The sequence below is a fragment of the Onychomys torridus genome, chromosome 23, assembly GCF_903995425.1.
Source record: "Onychomys torridus chromosome 23, mOncTor1.1, whole genome shotgun sequence".
Lineage (NCBI taxonomy): Eukaryota > Metazoa > Chordata > Mammalia > Rodentia > Cricetidae > Onychomys > Onychomys torridus.
In genome coordinates this window covers 58,409,837-58,429,567 of record NC_050465.1, presented here as the reverse complement: position 1 = coordinate 58,429,567, position 19,731 = coordinate 58,409,837, and the positions used below count along the sequence as shown (strand labels likewise).

At 46.6% G+C, this 19,731-nt stretch overlaps 1 protein-coding gene across 1 annotated transcript; it reads left to right on the top strand.

Annotated features, from left to right (window-relative positions):
* Positions 1-18,381: 18,381 nt before the first annotated feature.
* LOC118573034 (C-X-C chemokine receptor type 1-like) lies at positions 18,382-19,446 on the top strand. The gene has a single exon (XM_036173010.1). The coding sequence runs from the start codon at positions 18,382-18,384 to the stop codon at positions 19,444-19,446; it is 1,065 nt and encodes a 354-aa protein (XP_036028903.1).
* Positions 19,447-19,731: the final 285 nt, after the last annotated feature.

Here is a 19,731-nt window from a genome sequence, read left to right as displayed (position 1 = left end):
ATGTGCGTGTACAGAGGAGGACTTCAGGTGGGTAGCCTGCTCTCTCAGACCCAGCCTTGGCCCCTTGAGACAGGACCTCTCACTGAATCTGCGCTCACGTTGTTGGGTCCGCAAGCCATTTTGTCTCTGTCCCCCACCCCCACAACACACACAGCCTGGGGTACTGGTGCCTGAGTGGTGAGTCTATCCAGCTTTTTACGTGGGTGTCGGGGTCTGAACTCAGGTCCTCATGTACAGGCGCTGTTACTAGCTCGGCCATCTCCCCTGCTGGAGCTTGGACTTTTAGAAAATATACTTAAAATTCCCTGTACTTAGGCACATCTGTGGAGGGCAGAGGACAGCTTTGGGAAGTCGGTTTTCTCCTTCTACGGTGTGGGTCCTGGGGGTGGAGCTCAGCTCATGAGGCCTAGTGGCAGTCATTTTTACTCCTAAGCTTTCTTTCTGGCCTCAGTTTGGAGTCTGGCTTTCTAGCTTTTTCCATATCCTGGGTACAAACATCATCCTATTTCTTCCAGAGACCCAGCTATCAGTGTTCACACGTGCAGTGTGCACTATTGAGCAAACACCCTCGAGCTAAGCTACCTCTGGGGAGCAAAGCCGAAGGACAGGGCGGGTGGACCTGGAGAGCGAGAAACTGGACTCGGAACACTCTGAGGGAGTCGGCCAGCTCAGAGTGGTGGTGCGTGCCTGTGATCCTGGCCCGCATTCCTGAGGCAGAGGCAGAGGCAGGAGGGTCAAAGCTCAAGGATTGTCTGGCTATATGGTGAGACCAAACCAAACCAAACAATAAAATGGGTGGTGAAGACTGGGTGACTGAGCCCAGAAGCGTGGACCCTGGCGCTGGCTGGAGGTCTCTTGAGCTGTCTGGGTGTAAGTGAAGATGAGCAGCCGGAAACACACGTGGACGCTGCCGGAGCCTAAACTAGGTTTCTGACTGGGACCTTTTGGAGACAGGGATTCTCTGTGTAGCCCTGGTTGTCCTGGAACTCACTCTGTAAACTAGGCTGGCCTTGAACTCACAGAGATCCACTTGCCTCTGCCTCCTGAGTGCTGGGATTAAAGGCATTAGCCACCACTGCCTGGCTCTGCTACCACATTTAAATGAGTCTCCCCCTCCCCACATTTAAAGCGGGCTCTCACCTAGCCCAGGTTGGCCTTACACTCCCTATGTAGCCAAGGACAATGCTCCTGCCTCCACCTCCTGAGTGCTAGGATTATAGGTATGAAGTACGAAGGGGGGTGGGGAATTGAACTCAGGCTTTGTGTATACTAGGCAAGTATTCTGCTTTACCATCTGAAGTATATCCCCAGCCCAGACGATTTTTTGAAATTTAAAATTATTTTTTACATTAAAATATATCATGAGAACTATGTCAATTCATCTCCAAATATTAAAAGCTACTAAGAGCTGAGTACAGTGGTACACTTCTGCAAATATCAGCACTTGGGAGGTGGAAGCAGGAAGATCATGAGTTGAGGGGTAGCCTGGGGTGAGACCCTGTCAAAAAAACAAAAAAAAACAAAAAAAAAACAATGCAGCTATTAGTGAGCAGTCTCCCCCACCTGTTGCCCATCTGCCCAGATCCCAGCTCCAGCCCTCCACCCCCAGCAACCATTTGTGTGGTTTATTTTTACTGCAACCAAGGATACTGCGTTGACAGTCAGGCTGTCAGGCAGAATGTTGACTCTGCCGGTTGGGACACACAGGGTAGTAGAACTCGGCATTGTTGGAAGCCTGGAAGAGGAAATAAGCAAGCCTACACCAGAGACAGAAGTGCTCATGAGAACTCTCTGGAACCTCACCAATGTGCAAAACCCAGCCCACAGAGAAGAGAATGGTTCTAGTCAAAGTGCCGTGGTGCTTGTCAGGGAATGAATGTTTGCGCCCTCCCTGGAGAAACTCACGGGTTGAAGCCCTAAACGTGTTGATGTCCCATCAAGGAATGAAAAGAAGACACTTCCTCTTGGAATGGTTTATTTTTGGGTGTGAGCCTTGCCTTTAAGGACCCAACCACCTCTCCAACCCCTCTTGGAATAGTTTAGATGAGTGGTTCTCAACCTGTGGGGTCATGACCCCTTTAGGGGTTGAATGACCTTTCACAGGGGTCATCTAAAACCATTGGAAAACACAGGTATTTACATTAGGATTGATAACAATAGCAAAATTACAGTTAGGAAGTAGCAATAACTTTATGGTTGGGGGTCACCACAACACGCGGAACTGTATTAGAGGGTCGCAGCATTAGGAAGGTTGAGACCCGTGACTTAGACCAAGAATGAGCTGGAATGGGAACTTTCCAGCTCCCTCCCTGTGTGTTGCATCCCTCCGTAGTGTGTAGTCTGTGTCCTGGCTGTAGTCTGTCTGTTGCGTGAGCTTGGTCCATCTACCCCTTTGCCTCTCGAGTTTCTGGCGTCTTTCCCTGTTACTTGTCCTGTGTTAATTGAACAGCACGGGAACCATGGCACAGGAAAAGAAGGAGAAATTCTTTTGCACAGAAATCTTTAATAAAGTTTTACAAGGAAAAAAAAATGACTCTGTGGACTCCAACTGACTCAAAACTGCACACAATGGGCTGGGGTCTGTAGACCAGACTGGCCTTGAACTCACAGAGATCTGCCTGGCTCTGCCTCCTGAGTGCTGGGATTAAAGAGTGTACTACCACCACCTGGCCGGAGGCATTTTCTTCATTGAGATTTCTTTTTCTCAAATGACTTTAGTTCATATCAAGTTGACATAAAACTGTCCAGCATACAAGGTATTCTGGAAAGCTCAGTCTCTTCAAAAGAAAGAGGTATTTTCAGAAAAAGGTATTACCACATCCAAATACTCCAATTATGCCAACGTGATGGATTTTGGAGGAAAGACCTTTGAGAGGGTGTTGTGTTTTGTGGCAGTCAGTCTTTTAGGGGATGTTATAGTCTTCTCATGATGTATAAACTAGGTGTTGGGGATTGAACCCAGTGTATACCAGGCAAGCGCTCTATCATGGCTGCCTCCCCAGCCCTTGTGGAGTTCATCTAGATTGTTAACTTGATTGGTTGGTAAATGCCGCTAGGGTTGTTTGTCGAGGTGTTTCCAGAGAGGATTGACTAGGTGAGAAGCCTGCAGCGAGGGACCAGGCATCATCCAACAAAGGGACTCAAAGGGGAGGAGGGGGCCGCTGCAGCAGCTTCTAGGCCGCTGAGCTGTTCCACCATGTCCTCACATCAGCACAGACAGAGGCATCGGAAACTGGAGCAAGCCTTTCCTCTAAGATGGTTTCCACAGGTTGTGTGCCCTAGTGACAAAGGGAGTGTGGGGCCCTGTCGTGGGATCAACATGCTTTGTACAAGGAAGGAAGGGCTGGCACGGTGGTGGGTACTGCTAGTCCCAGCTCTGGAGGCTGAGGCAGAGCATTGCACAAGCCCAGGCATCCAAGGGCAGCCTGGGTGGCACAATAAGACCTCCAGTTCTCTTGGGGAGAACAGGACACAGGAGTTAGAGCTTTGGACATGCTAGGCAAGTGCCCTATCACTGAGCTACGCTCCCAACTCCAACCCTTTACAAGTAAAGAAGAAAAAAATCAGAAAGTGGAGGGAGCAGACCCCCCCCCTCCCCACTCCCAACCCCACTGGACAATCAAGAAGGCAGCCTCATCTCTAAGCCACACAGGTACCTCCCTGGTAATGGAACCCAGGGCTTTGTGCATGCAAAACAAGCTCTCTACCCACCGAGCTGTGTCCCCAGTCCTGGAGCTTGATTTCTGTGCAGATTTTAATTGCTTTGATGAAGAAGAAAGTAGGGTAACCCAAAGGCTGAGAACCTTCTGGAGAAAAAGGTTTGGGGGCTGCCCAAAGGAGTCGACCTTAGAGACAACAAGACTTGAATCCCATGACAACAACTTCAGTAACTCCTGAGCACCCATGGGTACTGTAGCTAGATTACGCATGCTCTGCAAATCGCTGAACACTTGCACGGGAGAACTTAGAGGAAACCGAATGTATGTCAGAGTTTCAAGCCTTAAACGGTGGCCTTAAGTTCCAGCTACGGTGCTGTTTACCGTGGTTTCACGAGATCATGGCAGTTATGTGATTTGCTTTGAAGATAATGTTGCCCTCTGCTGGTTGAGCCTTACAACTACATCTTCCGACCTTCGTAGTAGATTCTCTTTCTTTCTTTCTTTCTTTCTTTCTTTCTTTCTTTCTTTCTTTCTTTCTTTCTTTCTTTCTTTCTTTCTTTCTTTCTTTCTTTTCTTCCTTCCTTCCTTCCTTCCTTTCCCTCCTTCCTTCTTTCTTTCTTTTTCTTTTTGTCCTTCCTTCCCTCCCTTCTTTCTTCTTCTTCCTCTCTCTCTCTCTCTCTCTCTCTCTCTCTCTCTCTCTCTCTCTCTCCCATCCCTTGCTCGATCTGAGGCATTTCTGAAGCACTTCACCTTGCTAAGTCATTTCCTACAGACACATAGCCTGAACATCCCTGTAGTGTGACTTCCCAGAGCCTAGGGTCAAGAAAAACTTGGGGGAAAATCAATGACTGCTCTCCTTGTCTTTTTTGTTTGTTTTTTGAGATGGTCTGAAGTAGCCCAGGATAACCTTGAGTTCTTGATCCTCAGTCCTCCACTCCCCAATTGCTGGGGTTACTGGTTACACACCAGGTGGGGTCTCATAGTCTTTAGAATCCATCTTTGTGTGGACTTTAATTCTGTAACGTTTATTTCACCCTCCCTTTGCCAAGCTATCTCCAAAGTGCGTGAGACATGGTGGTCAAAACACCAAAGGATCCAGGTCTTCCTTCTTGCCACTTACAGTCTTAAGTGGGTGGAAATCAGCAATCAACTACGTGATGAACAAGCCAGGTGTGCAGTGTGTCCTGAGTGGTCAGTGGGAAAGGACATCAGGAAGGCCTGGAGAGCTATAAACAGGTGGGCAGGAGCTGGTCAAGTCCCAGGCTGCAAGTTTGGGGCAAGTCAGGGCCTTACATCCTGGTTGAGGCAGGCAGGGCTTTCTGGATAGAGGAAATAGTAAGTCAACGACTAATCACGGAAGCAGTACCCCAGGGCCAAAGCCAGAGGCTACGGCAGATGGCTCCTAAATAGAAAAATTGTGTAGCTGCCTTACAAAGTCCTATGTCTAAGACCTAACCCTTAGGACATCAGAATGTGACCTCATTTGGAATTAGGGTGTTGAGGATGTGGTTAGTTCAGCTGAGGATATTAAAGGAGCCCCACTCATTTAAAACTGGTGTCCTTATCAAAATGGGTTATGTGCCTAGGAACCCATGAACAGGGAGGGTCCATGGGGTCATGAGGGCAGAGACTGGATTATGCCACAGGCCAAGGAACTCCACCTTTCCCCAGCAAACCACAGGGCCTGGGGCAACGTATGGAATAGGTTAGAACACCTTTCACTGCCCTCAAGGGGAAAAAATCTTGCTAACATCTCTATTTTGGATGTCCAGACTCAGGAACCAGGATACATTAGGTTTCTAGTGTTTAAGTCACTCGGTCAGGGCAGTCTGAGCACACAGCTACAGAGGAGGTACAAGGTGAAGCAGGAACAGAGAGTGAGGGGGATGGGGCAAAGCCTTGAAGGCCATTTTTTTGTGGCTAGTTTTTTATTTTTATTTTTGGTTTTTCGAGACAGAGTTTCTCTGTGTAGTTTTGGTGCCTGTCCTAGGTCTTGCTCTGTAGACCAGGCTGGTCTCAAACTCACAGAGATCCTTCTGGCTCTGCCTCCCAAGTGCTGGGATTAAAGGTGTGTGCTACCACTGCCCAGCTTGTATGGCTAGTTTTTTGTCAACTTGATACAGCTAGACATCTGAGTAGGGAGACTTGAACTGAGAAAATATCCGTACTGGATTGGCCTGTGGACAGGTGTGTGGTGAATTTTCATAATTATGATCAATGTGGGAGGGCCCTGCCCAATGTAAGTGATGCCACCCCTGGACTGGTGGTCCTGGGGGTTCTCTAAGATAGCAGGCTTAGCAAGCCTTGGGGAACAAGCCAGTAAGCATCACTCCTCCGTTGCCTCTGCACTGATTCCTGCCTTCAGGTTCCTGCCCCGTTTGAGTTCCTGTCCTGATTTAGCCTCAGTGATGGGCTGTGATGTGGAACTGTAAACAGAAATAAACCCTTTCCTCCTCAAGTTGCTTTGGTCATGTTGTTTCATCACAGCAATAGAAATCCTAACAAAGACAACACCATTTAAGGACTTCAGCTTTTATTCCATTTTTTTAAAAAATTAAGAAATGGTATTTATTCTAAAAGTCCAAGCATCTTTCAGCATTAGGAAACTACCAACACAATTCACTTACTTATCTATTTTGAGGGAAATAGTCATATAATTATCTACATAATGAGCAAAACTCAAAAACCCATTCTTGATTAGAAAAATAAGCTCAAAATAGGAACAACTATTTAATCCAGGCGGGTTGCTCACACCTGTAACACTAGCACTTGGAAGGTTAGGAAAGAGGAGCGCCAGAAGTCTGAAACCAGCCTGGGCTACAGAGTTACTCTGTCTTTAAAAGAAAAAAAATGTGCCGGGCGTTGGTGGCACACACCTTTAATCCCAGCACTTGGGAGGCAGAGGCAGGCGGATCTCTGTGAGTTCGAGGCCAGCCTGGTCTACAGAGTGAGTTCCAGGACAGCCAGAGCTACACAGAGAAACCCTGTCTCAGAAACACAGAATAAATCAACAAAGTTTTTGTTTAGGGGTTTCATTGCTGTGCCGAAGCACCATGACCAAAAGCAGCTTGGGGAGGAGAGGGTTTGTTAGCTTATGTTTCCACAGCACTGTCCATCATTGGGAAGAAGTCAGGACAGGAACTCAGACAGAGACCTGGAGGCAGGAACTGATGCAGAGGCCACGGAGGGGTGCTGCTTACTGGCTTGCTCCTCATGGTTTGCTCAGCCTGCTTTCTTATAGAACCGAGGACCGCCAGCCCAAGGATATTACCACCCACAACAGGTGTTCTCAGATGACTATAGCCTCTGTGAAGTTAACATAAAACTTACTCAGCAAAATATTCTTACTCCAAATCCCCAATTACCTAAACTTCAGGTTTGATTTAGGTTTACACTGTTTCCATGATTGTCTCTTTCTGATTCAAGATCAATCAGTGTGGTTGTCTCTTTTGGTTCTTGGACTCTGACAATATCACTCAGGCCTTTTCTATTTTTTTCATGACCTGACAGTCTTCAGAAAGGTCAGTTAATATTCTTATGAAAAGTTCCCCAACCTGGACTTGTCTGGTGTGTTTCTCATGATTAAATTGTGGTTTTGAAGAGATCTTGTCACCTTACATTTGGGGGACATGGAATCCACATACCAGCAATAGTGAAATTAGCCTGAGGTTCTCATGGCTTAAGGCAGTATTTGCCAGATTCTATGCTGTAAAGTTATTTAAAATATACTAAAATTGTTTTTAGATTTACTTATTTTCTTTGTATGGGAATTCTGCCTGTATGCATGTATGTGCACTATGTCCATGTCTGGTACTTTCAGAGGTCAGAAGAGGGCATCAGATTCCCTGAGCCTGGAGTGACTGGTAGCTGTAAACCACCATGTGTGCTGGGGACCAAACCCGGATCCTCTACAAGAAGATCAAGCTCTCTCAACTGCTGGGCCATTTCTCCAGCCCAATGCTTAATATATATATTTTTTCCAGTTCTAACAAGAGCAATCAGGTCAAAGGAAGAAAGAAGAGAGAGACAGAGAAAGACAGAGACAGAAAAATGGAGTATCCAAGTCAGAAAGGAAGATATCCAATTGTCAGTCTGTGCAGATGACACTGATTTTACATAGAAAATCCCAAAGACTCCACCCAAAGTATTAGAACAACAACAACAACAGATTACAAACCCAACACACAAACATCCTTAACATTCAGCCAGGCGTGTTGATACCTGTTCAGTACTTGGGGGCTGAAGCAGGGGAATTGTAAATATGAGGCCAGCGACGCCGTCTTAAAACCAAAACCAAACCAGAAAATCATTATTAGTAATTGTGTGCACCAAGTAGCTGAGGAGATAGCCCCATCTGTAAAGTGTTTGCTGTACAGACATGATGACCTGAGCTTGGCCCCCAGAAGCTGTGTAGAAGCTGGGTGTGGCAGCGCACATCTGTAACCTCAGTTCTCGGGAGGCAGAGATGGAACTCCTGGGGGCTAACTAAGCTCCAGGTTCAGTGAAAGACCCTGTCGTAGTGGGACTTTCCTTTGGGACACCAGTTCATTAAAAAAAAAAAAAAAGACCCAGAGACTTTTTATTAATTATGAAAGCTTGGCCTTAGCTTAGCTTGTTTCTAACTAGTTCTTATAACTTAAATGAACCCATTTCTACTCATCTATGTGCTGCCACGTGGCTTGTGGCTTTTACCTCTTCTCCTGCATGTCCTGCATCCTCGGCATCCCTCTGGAGACTCCGCCTTTCTTCCTCCCAGAACTCTCTCTATCCAGAAGTCCCTTCTATACCTCCTGCCTAGCTATTTTTTTTTTTTTTTTTTTGAGCTGAGGATCGAGCCCAGGGCCTTGCACTTGCTAGGCAAGCGCTCTACCACTGAGCTAAATCCCCAACCCTCTGCCTAGCTATTGACCATTTAGCTTTTTATTATGCCAATCACAGTGACATATCTCTGCACAGTTTAATCAAATATCTTGCCTGTCTTAAAAAGTAAGGTGGATAGGCTGGAGGGATGACTGACTCCCTGCTCTTCCAGAGGACCTGGGTTCAGTTCCCAGTACCCATGTTAGGTGGCTCTCAACTACCTACAACTCCAACTCCAGGGATTCCAACACCCTTAGCTGGCCTTTGAGAGCACTGACTGCACTCATGTGCACACACACAATTAAAAATAAAATAAAATAATAAGAATAAAATCTCAAAAACGTAAAGTGGGGAGGGATTGAGGATGAAATACCACCAGTGATAATAGAAATGCAAATTAAAACCACAGTGAGCTGGGAGTATGTCATAATCTTTTTTTTTTTTTTATTTTAAAGATTTATTTATTTATTATGTTCACAGAAGTGGGTGCCAGATCTCATTATAGATGGTTGTGAGCCACCATGTGGGTGCTGGGAATTGAACTCAGGACCTCTGGAAGAGCAGTTGGTGCTCTTTACTTCTGAGCCATCTCTCCAGCCCCTCCCCCTTTTTTAAAAACAGATTTATTTATTATGTACAGTGTTCTGTCTGCACATATCCCTTCAGGCCAGAAGAGGGCACCAGATCTCATTACAGATGCTTGTGAGCCACCATGTGGTTGAGGGGAATTGAACTCAGAACCTTTGGAAGAGCAGTTAATGCTCTTAACTGCTGCGTCATCTCTCCTGCCCCCTCCCCCATACTCTTATTATTGGCACTTGGGAGGCAAAGAGTTCAAGTCCACTTTGATCTACACCTGGTCAGTCAGGACCATACAGTGAGAGTGTCTCAAAACAAAACAACCCACAAAAACCCCATAATGAGATATTAGCTTACAGTTATTAGAATGGCTGTTGGTAAAAAGATAAAAGATCATGTTGGTCAGGGTGTGGGGAGAGGGAATTCCTCCACGTGGTTGTGGGGGTGCAAATTGGTGTAGTCATCACAGAAAGCACCATGGAAGTTTCTTGACAAATTAAAAACAGAACCATCATGTGGTACGGTCTTCCATCACTATGTCTGTACAAAGGAGATGAAATCAGCCTCTTGATGAAACATCCACATTTGCATGATCATTGCTGCTCTATTCACAACAGCCAGGAAATGGAAGTTGATATCCACCAACTGAGAAGTGGATAAGAAAGTGTAGTATGGGTATACCATGGAATCCTGTCCTTTGGGATGACCTGGATGGAACAGGAGAGCATTGTATTAAATAAAGTTAAGTCAGGTACCAAAAGACAAATCCTTCATGACCTCATTAATCTGGATTCTAGAGAAAAAAGAAAACAAAACCAATAATGATATAATGAAATCTAAGAGTCTGGGGGGAGTGGGAGGGAAGAGAGGAGGAGAAGGATGGGGTGGCCAGTGGCTACTAAGTTTTAGCAAGATAGAGGAAATAAACTTGGTGATCTGTTGCTCAGTAGGGTGACTGGACAATGATCTTGTGGTCTATGGTTCAAGAAAGACTGGAAGAATTTTGAATGTTTTCACCACAGAAAAATGACTTTGAGCAGGTCCACGCACTTACCCTGAATTAAACATTCCATAGTATGTATGTGAATGAAAACATCTCATAGCACCCAGAAGTATGCATAATTTTTATGTACCAATTAAAACAGATTTAAAGCTAGGGATGTAGCTCAGTGGCAGAGTGCTTGCTTAGAATGTGCAAGGGCCCAGAGGATTTGATTTCTAATATTACAAGAATAAATGAATGAATATATATTTGCATATTGCATTTTTTTAAAGTTTAAGAATTTTTATTGTCGTTTACAGAATAAACATTGACTCACTAAGAGAAAGTGAGAAAGAACTCTGAGCAGCAAGGGAAGAATGCTTTCTTTTTGGTTTGGTTGGTTTTTATTTTTATTTTATTTATATTTATTAGTTAAGACCTTGTCTTGCTTTTTTGTTGTTTTGTTTTGTTTTTTTTTGAGACAGGGTTTCTCCATGTAGTTTTGGTGCCTGTTCTGGATCTTGCACTGTAGACCAAGCTGGCCTTGAACTCACAGAGATCGGCCTACCTCTGCCTCCCGAGTGCTGGGATTAAAGGCGTGTCCTACCACGCTGGGCAGATCCTTGTACTTGTAATGGAAGGGTTTTTTTTTTTTTTTTTTTTTTTTAAACCAACTGAGCTCTCTCCAGCTCCTGAACTGGGCTGGACTGAATAAAGAATTTATAGGCTCATGCAACAGCCAAGGACAGAAAGAAGATGGCCCTGGGTAAGGTTTGTGCAGAACCCCGGCTCTATTTTTTTCTCTCTCAGATCTTCTTCCCTCTGTGTGTGTTTGTTTGGGTCCTTGGACAATATTGTCATTTGTGGTAACGAAATGTCCATTCATTACCACAAGATAACATGACAGAATTTGCATTGAGCAAACACCCTGGCCTTTGCTCTGATTGGCTCAGCTCAGGTCACATACTTGCCCTCTACCCTTGTGGCTGTGTCCACGGGGATGTCACAGGGAGAGGCGAGAAACACTCTTCCACTTTGACCTCCAGATCGAAGTGGGTTCTTCTGGAAGGATGCGAACAGATGTTTATGTGTTAAATGCATGCGTGCACGCATGAAAGCGGAGCCAGAGTTCTACTGGGCGGCAATCCGTCTAGCAGAGAAATCACTGAGTTTAAGACAGAGTGGCAAGGGTAATGTCACAGAGACTCCTGCACGCTGCCAGTTGCCTGGCATCCAGGCTGCATCTGTCACAGTCATCTTTGTGGCACTGTGTGTTCTCTTAGAATAGAGAGTACACCCCTGTTGGCAGCACTGTACTTAGTATACACAGGAGCACTTGTGAGTGGGGAATGGAGTGCAGAGGATGCATGCATGCGTGGGTGGGCTGGCTTGCCCTTTCAAGCGGAAACGCTTTATTTTCCGCTGTATCTTTGTGCCATTCCCCTCCTCCAGTGAAAAGCTTTACCGGACCTGGAGCTGAGAGATGCTTCTGACCTTCATCCTCCCCTCCTTCTTCCTGAAAAGGCTGCCGCCTCCACCAGAGGGCTGTTTCCCCTTTGCTCCTGGGTCGGGGGCAGATCCTGCCCTTCCGCAGTCTCTCTGTGATTCATTAAAACCCACAAGAATAGTGAACTGGCACAACAGGGCGTAGGGAAAGCAGGTGGAAACTATATTCAAAGAACTTGAAACTAGATCTTATTTAGTTTAAGTTGGTTTTTTTTTTTTTTTTTCTCCAGAGCTGAGGCCCGAACCCAAGACCTTGTGCTTGCTAGGCAAGCGCTCTACCACTGAGCTAAATCCCCAACCCCTAGTTTAAGTTTTATTATGTTATGCACATAGAGTTTGCCTGTGTGTGTGTCTCTGCCCCGTCGGCGTGAGATGCCCTTAGGAGCCAGATCGTTTGAAAGTGATTTTACAAACTGTTGTAATCTGCTCAGTGTGGGTGCTGGAAACTGAATCGGGGTCCTCTACAAGAGCAGCAGTGCTCTTAACTTCTGAGCCATCTCTCCATCCCCTATTTGCTTGTTATTTATTTATTTGGTCCTTTGAAATGAGGCTTGCTATATAGCCATGGCTGACCTGGAACTCACTATGTAGCCCAGGCTACCCTCACTTGAGATGATTCTTTCACCTCTGTCTCCTGAGTGCTGGGGTTTGGTATAAAGCTGAGTCTTAGACAGGACTGGACTTGGCCCCTCCCTCTATTTCAGTGCGGCCCTTGCAGGTGCCTCACTGTCTGTTGACTGCTGCCCCCTTGTGGTGAAAATTTCTCCTTTCCTAGCGGTTCCCCTCACTCCCAGAGTTTGTTTTCAGAGAGAATGTAAACTTACTACAGAAAGGACTCCAAGAACAGGAGGTCCCCAGGGGAGGGATGTTTTCTTGAGATATTTTGCAGGCTAGGTCCCACAGTTTCCTCTTGGGTCCTCAGTCAGGGTTTTCTGCCCCAGGAGCTGCCTTCTCTTTAGATGATCGTGGGGATGTGTCTTCCCTTTCCTACTCCATTTCAAGTCTTTCCTAGTCCAGACATCAGATCTCAACAGTCCAATGTCAGTGACACCATGGTAATTGTCCCCTTATAGTTCCTACGACTTTTTTTTTTTTTTTGAGACAGGGTATTATGCACCCTTGAATTCCATCTGTAGTTGAGGATGACTTTAGATTATAGGGATATACCATCACGATCAGATTTTGAGTTTATGTGTGAGATCAGTGTATGTGTGTGTGTAGTGTATGCACCTGTGCGTGCACACACACAGATATGTGTAGAGGCCAAAAGAAGACACTGGAGGACATTGAGTCCTGCTCTATGCTCCTACCCCTTACTCTCCAAAGAGACAGGGTCTCTCACTGAACCTGGAACTAGGCTGGTGGCTACCAAGCTCTAGCAATCTTCCTGTTTCTGCAGCCCATACCCTGGTGCTAGGATTATAGGAGTGCACTTGGCCATGCCTGGATTTACATGGGTTCTGACAGAGTGTACTTGGCCATGCTTGGATTTACATAGGTTCTGAGGATTTGAACTCAGGTTCTCTTCTCAGGCTTATATGAAGTATGTGATCTTACCTGCCGAGCCATCTTTCCAGCCTCCTACGCCAAGTTTTATGCAATGCTGGGTATTGAACCCAGGCCTTCCTAAATGTTAGGCAAACACTGTACCAACTGAGCTACAGCCTCCCCCTTCCTGCCACTACGTATAGATGCAAGGAGAATCCTGGAGGCCACCGCATTTACTGGTGTCAGAATGGTAGACACCGGAGGTGTGAAAAGTTGGCACTTATGGGAGGGACGGGATTTAAACTCTCACAGATTGGCCGCCCTGGCAGGAGTCATGGCAGCCAGGAAGACCAGCCCAGCTGCATGGAAGTAAAGCTCTCAGACATGCCTGAGAGGTGAGTGTGTGGCTGAATGCCTCAGGCCTTTTTATAGTGGTGCCATATGCTCCATGAGTCATATGAGAGACACCATTTCTTTTACAACCCTTGGCAATCACTGAGTATGTTCCCTGGCAGAGGACGGATCAAAAGACGAACTGGAAAGGAAGCTTTAGTTCTCCAGCTGCTCATGGGGCAGAGCAGGAGCCTCCCATGTAAACACTTCATCACAGCACAGCGGAGTTGGTGAAGGATTGGAAGGAGCTTTAACAGGGTTCTGGTTTCATCTCTGCTGCTGGGATAAAAGGTTGTGGCTGAAAGCAACTTAGGGGAGGAAAGGCTATGTTTCCCCTTCCAGCTCACAGTCCAGCACTGAGGGAAGTCAGGACAGGATCTCAGGCAGGACTTTGAAGCTAAAACTAAAGAGGAGCGCTGCTTGTTGGCACACTCACAGAGTCCTGCTTAGCTAGCTTTCATTTAGATTTGTCTTTCTGAATTTGTGGAACCCGAAGGTTTCATTTTGATTTGGAATAGAAGAATTACAGCATGACATGTACAGAAGGTAATAGAGCGCAACTAATTTGCTATGTGGATTATAAGCATAAATGTAGAAAAGGAAACAAATATGAAAGTATTACATTTTAAGTGTAATTCTTTGTATACTACTTTCCGGGGAGTGGGGGGGGGGACACAAGAAGTCATCTTGGCACACCGAAAGGCAATTTTGTGTAAATGTGCTTGAATGTATGGCTGAGCGCCATGTGCATGCAGTGTCCTCAGAGGTCAGAAGAGGGCACCCGATCCCCTGGGACTGGAGCTGCAGACCATTTGGAGCCACCATGTGGGTGCTGGGGACCAAACCCGAGTCTTCTGGAAGAGCAGCCAGTGAGTGTTCTTAACACTGAGTCGTTTCTCCTTCCCCACCTAGTTTTCTTATACAGACCAGGACCACCCGACCGGCTTTGGGATGGTGCCTCCCACACTGGGCTGGACTCTCTTACATCAATTAGCGATCAAGACAATCTCCCACAGAGATGCCCACAGGCCAGTCTGAGCTGGGAAATCCCTCAACTAGGATTCCCTTCTCAGATGACTCTTGGCTGAGCTAAGTTGGGAGTTAAAGCTAACCAGGACACTGAGCTAAAGGAATAAAGCCATCGAGCCAGCTGTGAACGGCTCAGGGGCCTCTCAGGCTGCTTTCCAGAGAAGCTGTCCTTCAGCATCAAATGGGGAGCAGCAATCACACCACCCTCAGCTAGTCCTTCACTGATTTTCCTAGCCCTAATGGTATCTAGTCTCCAGCTAGACTCCAAGGAAGGAGTGGCCATGCCCCCAAACCTCATCGCTTATTCTAACCAAACAATAATTAGGAATGGTGGTGTAAAAGGGAGGCTAGTTTTTCCTTCCAAAATCTCTATCACAAAGACCCTAAAGATGCCTATACTATAAGTGAAATGGTGTGCTTATAGCTGGGCATGGTGGTGTACACCTTTAACTGCAACATTTGGGAGATAGATGAAGGTTCATGGTCATCACATACATAGAGTTCAAGGCTAGCATGGGCTACGAGCGACTCTGTCTCAAAACCAAACCAAACCAGAAAACAAATATTGGGGCTGCAGATGTAGCTCAGTGGTAGGGTACTTGTCCCAGCATATGCTGGGTCCTGGGTTCTATTCCAGCACCAACATAAGCTGTCCAAACACAGCTAAAGTGTAGACTTTGCAATTTCTCTCTAAGCTTTCCCTTAAGTTCTTCTTATAGACTCCCCCAAGTTTTTCCTACCACGGACTTCTGAAATTTCTGTTGTGGAAAGTCAACCCTCCTCCCTCATTCTCCTTAGGAAAGCTGAAAGGTTTCTCAAGGTTCTCTTAGGGAATTTGGGGATAGCACACGAAGGTAAATCCAAGAAGCTGACAAGGAGGAAAGCGATCCTCTGTGGAAGGAAGAACTTGGAGAACCCTCACTCCTGACTGCAGCCTCGCCCCCTATCCCTGCTGAACCCACAGAACCTCTGCTGCTCTTGGGTCCCATGACCTAATCTGCACCCAAATGCAGACATGGGTGGGGCTCGGCTCTGAGGGGAGGTATGGTCTGGTGTGGTTTCTCTCCTTTTTCTTTACTTATCCAGTTCCTTCAACTGTTTGGGCATTCTGGTCTCTGAGCTGCAGGCTCCCACACAGAGAGAACATACGTAGCTGATGCCTCAGGGAGGAAGCCATCTTTGTGGATCAGGAAGGATTTGGGGTAGGAAGACTTGGTTTGATTTTATTTTAGAAAATACACTACTTTCTGTGGAGCGCAGGAATTTCTGATAAACTGTTTCCTCTTCCTTCCTTCCTTCCTTCCTTCCTTCCTTCCTTCCTTCCTTCCTTCCTTCTTTCTTTTGTTGAGACAGGGTTTCTCCATGTGGCCCTGGTTGTCCTGGAACTCACTTTTTAGATCAGGCTGACCTTGAACTCAAGGATCTGCTTACCTCTGCCTCCTGAGTGCTAGGATTAAAGGTGTGTGCCACCCCCACCTGACTCCTAAACTGTTTCCTGTTTACTCACTGTGAGTAAGTTCTCAACTCTGACTTCCTAAGTGGTTGTGACACAGCCCCTCCATCCTTTGCTCTTCTTCTGTTATGTGGTGGAGATGAACAGCCCCCCAATTCAGTGTGACTGCTCCCCGACAAGCTTTCGTGTTCTGTGAAGATGCAAACCCTGGCAGGCAGAGAGCACCCCACAGTGTGGGGTTGGGATTGCACCTGCCATAGAGTCCATGGCCTGGGGGCCAGGGAGAGCTTCTTTGTCTTGCCTAAATTTGTAGATGCTAAGTGAAAACCTGCAAGGATTAAAGGCCCTTTAACTCACCATGGAAAGAGTGGACATTCGGTAACAGTCTGCTCATTTCTAACCTGGTTAATTTCTTTTTTTTTTTTTGCCAGAGCTGAGGACCGAACCCAGGGCCTTGTGCTTGCTAGGCAAGCGCTCTACCACTGAGCTAAATCCCCAACCCCTAACCTGGTTAACTTCTAAATGCTTCCAGACTGGAGAACCCTCAGTTTGGTAGAGGCTTATTTGTGTGTGTGTGTGTGTGTGTGTGTGTGTGTGTGTGTGTGTGTGTGTGTGTATGTGTGTGTGTATGTGTGTGTGTGTGTATGTGTGTGTGTGTGTGTGTATGTGTGTATGTGTGTGTGTGTGTGTGTGTGTGTGTGTGTGTGTGTATGTGTGTGTGTACACACACACATACATTCATCAGGGGATGATTTCAGGGAGTTGGCTCCCTCTGCCCATCAAAGGGAGCAAACTCAAGTTGTCAGGCTTGCACGGCCAGCCGCTTTACCTGTTGAGCTACCTCACCAACCCTTATGTGTTTTTAAAAGTTGTCTTTTCCACATTTAGCGTGTGTGTGCGCGTGCGTGCGTGCTTGGGTGTGGAGGCCAGAAGATAACCTGTAGGAGATTGTAGCAGGAATCTTAAAGGTACTTATTAATAGAATCAAACCTGGTGCCAGGTATTGGGGTGAATGCTGGGAGATCAGAGAAGCAGAACAAGCCCCAGCTACCTCACCTTGCCAGTTCCTCAGCTGATCCTGTTTCCTCGGACTGGATGCCTCTCAGTCCTCATCCAGAATGAATCTCAGCTGAACTGCTGCTCAAAGCCTAAAAGCTTAACCAGCCAAAATGCTTCTAGTTTCTGGTCTTCACATCTTATACACTTTTCTGCTTTCTACCATCACTCCCTGGGATTAAAGTCGTGAGTCACCATGCTTGGCTGTATCCTTGAACAGATGGATCTCTGCCTCTGGAATGCTAGGATTAAAGGCATGAGCTACCACTGCTTATCCTCATGTTTAATATTGTGGCTGTTCTGTTCTATGACCCTAGATAAGTTTATTAGGGTGCACAATATTTTGGGGAACATAATACCACCACAGGAGATGTCACTTTCCTTCTACCTTGTGGTTTCCAGGGCTCAAATTCAAGCTGTTCAGCTTGGCAGCAGGCACCCTTGTCTACTGATCACCTCATTAGCACCTCCTACGTGTTTTTCTGGCGTGATGTTTACAACTGTGAAAACTGTACTGAGCTCATCCTAAGTCATGGCACACCAGACAAGTTAATGTAACCTGGCCTCTCACTTCTTTCTCTAGCTAGATTTCAAGAAAGGCAGACGGGGCTGGAGAGATGGTTCAGTAGCTAAGAGCACAGATTGCTCTTGAGGGTTTGGTTCCCAGCACACACTTAAGGCAGGTCACAACTCCCGGTAGCTCCAGTTCCAAGGGATCTGATGCCTTCTTCTAGCCTCGCCATACAGACGTACAGACATAATACATACATACACACATAAGTAAATGCAATGAAAAGTAACATCCTTTTTCAACAGGGCAAACGATAACGAGGGGGCACATATATGGAACAATATAGGGAGGGACAACCAAATACACCTTAACTCCTTCTGTTGGGCTGCGTGCTGGCTCTTTCCTGAGTATATAAGAGCAACCCCGTGGCTGCATCTGAATGGCTGGCTCAGGGGCATGGCTGAGGACAAGGATAATTAAAAGGAGACAAAGTAGCTGGAGATAGGGTTGAGAATTGTAAAGCCAACTGAAGGCAAAAGCATCTTCTATGAGTTTTATTTTATCCCACACTCAGACTGATTCTCCAAGAACTTTGACAGTATTAAGAATTCAACTTCCGGGGTTGGGGATTTAGCTCAGTGGTAGAGCGCTTGCCTAGCAAGCACAGGCCCTGGGTTTGAGCCTCAGCTCTGGCAAAAAAAAAAAAAAAAAGCAACTTCCACAGAAGTTCAAGTTGAAGACCAAGGGGTGAACTCTGGTTGTCAAAGCAACAGAGAAGCCGATAGTACTATCCCATAACATTCATGACACTTGAATTTGGTTACTAAATCATATTTCTCTCCTAACCTTTCACCTAGATCAAACCATGGCCAAAGCTGAATATTTCTTCTGGACTACTCCTGACAATATGACGTGGGATGACTTTGAGAAAAAATTTGGAAATATCAGCGGGATGCCACCCACTGGAGATTATTTCAGCCCTTGTATGAGAGTTCCAATAACCAACAGGCAGGCTTTAGTTGTCTTTTATGTGCTGGTGTCCCTGTTGAGCTTGCTGGGAAACTTGCTGGTGATGATAGTCATCTTGTACAGGCGAAGGAGCTGCTCTGTTACCGACGTCTACGTGCTGAACCTCGCCATAGCCGACTTTCTCTTCTCGTTGACCCTGCCCTTCTGGGCTGTCTCCAAATGGAAAGGCTGGATTTTTGGCACTCCCCTGTGCAAGATAGTCTCACTCGTGAAGGAAGTCAACTTCTTCAGTGGTATCCTGCTACTGGCCTGCATCAGTGTGGACCGATACCTGGCCATCGTCCACGCGACACGCACGCTGACCCGAAGGCGCCACTTGGTTAAGTCCCTCTGTCTAGGCATCTGGGGTCTGTCTTTGATTCTGTCCCTGCCCTTTGCCATTTTCCGCCAGGCATACACACCCTACAGTTCCGCGACAATCTGCTACGAGGTCCTGGGCGAAGTCACTACAAATTTTCGGATCATGTTGCGAGGCCTGTCCCACACATTCGGCTTCCTCCTGCCACTGCTGGTCATGGTGTTCTGCTACGGGTTCACACTGCGCATGCTTTTTAAGGCCCGCACGGGGCGGAAGCATCGGGCTGTGCGGGTCATCTTCATTGTTGTGTTGGTCTTCCTGCTCTGCTGGCTGCCCTACAACCTGGTCCTGCTCTCAGACACTCTCTTAGGAGCCGGCTGGATTGAGGACACCTGCCAGCGCCGCAGTGACATTGACCAGGCCCTGTCTGTCACCGAGATCCTGGCCCTTTCTCACAGTGGCCTCAACCCCGTCATCTATGCCTTCGTTGGCCAAAATTTTCGCCACGCGCTCCTCAAGATCCTTGCTAACTGTGGCCTGGTTCGCAAGGAGTTTATGACACATCGTCATGCTGCCTTTCACACACCTCTCACTGTCTGTTAAACCTCCAAAAATAAACAGAGTAGGGCTGGAGAGATGGCTCAGTGGTTAAGAGCACCGACTGCTCTTCCAGAGGTCCTGAGTTCAATTCCCAGCAACCACATGGTGGCTCACAACCATCAATAATGTGATCTGGTGCCCTCTTCTGGCCTGCAGGGACACATGCAGGCAGACTACTGTATACATAATAAATAAATAAATTTAAAAAAATAAAAAATAAACAGAGAGTAATAATCTCTCTCATGCTAATGTGCTGTGTGTGCGCGCGAGTATGTGAGTGTACAGTAT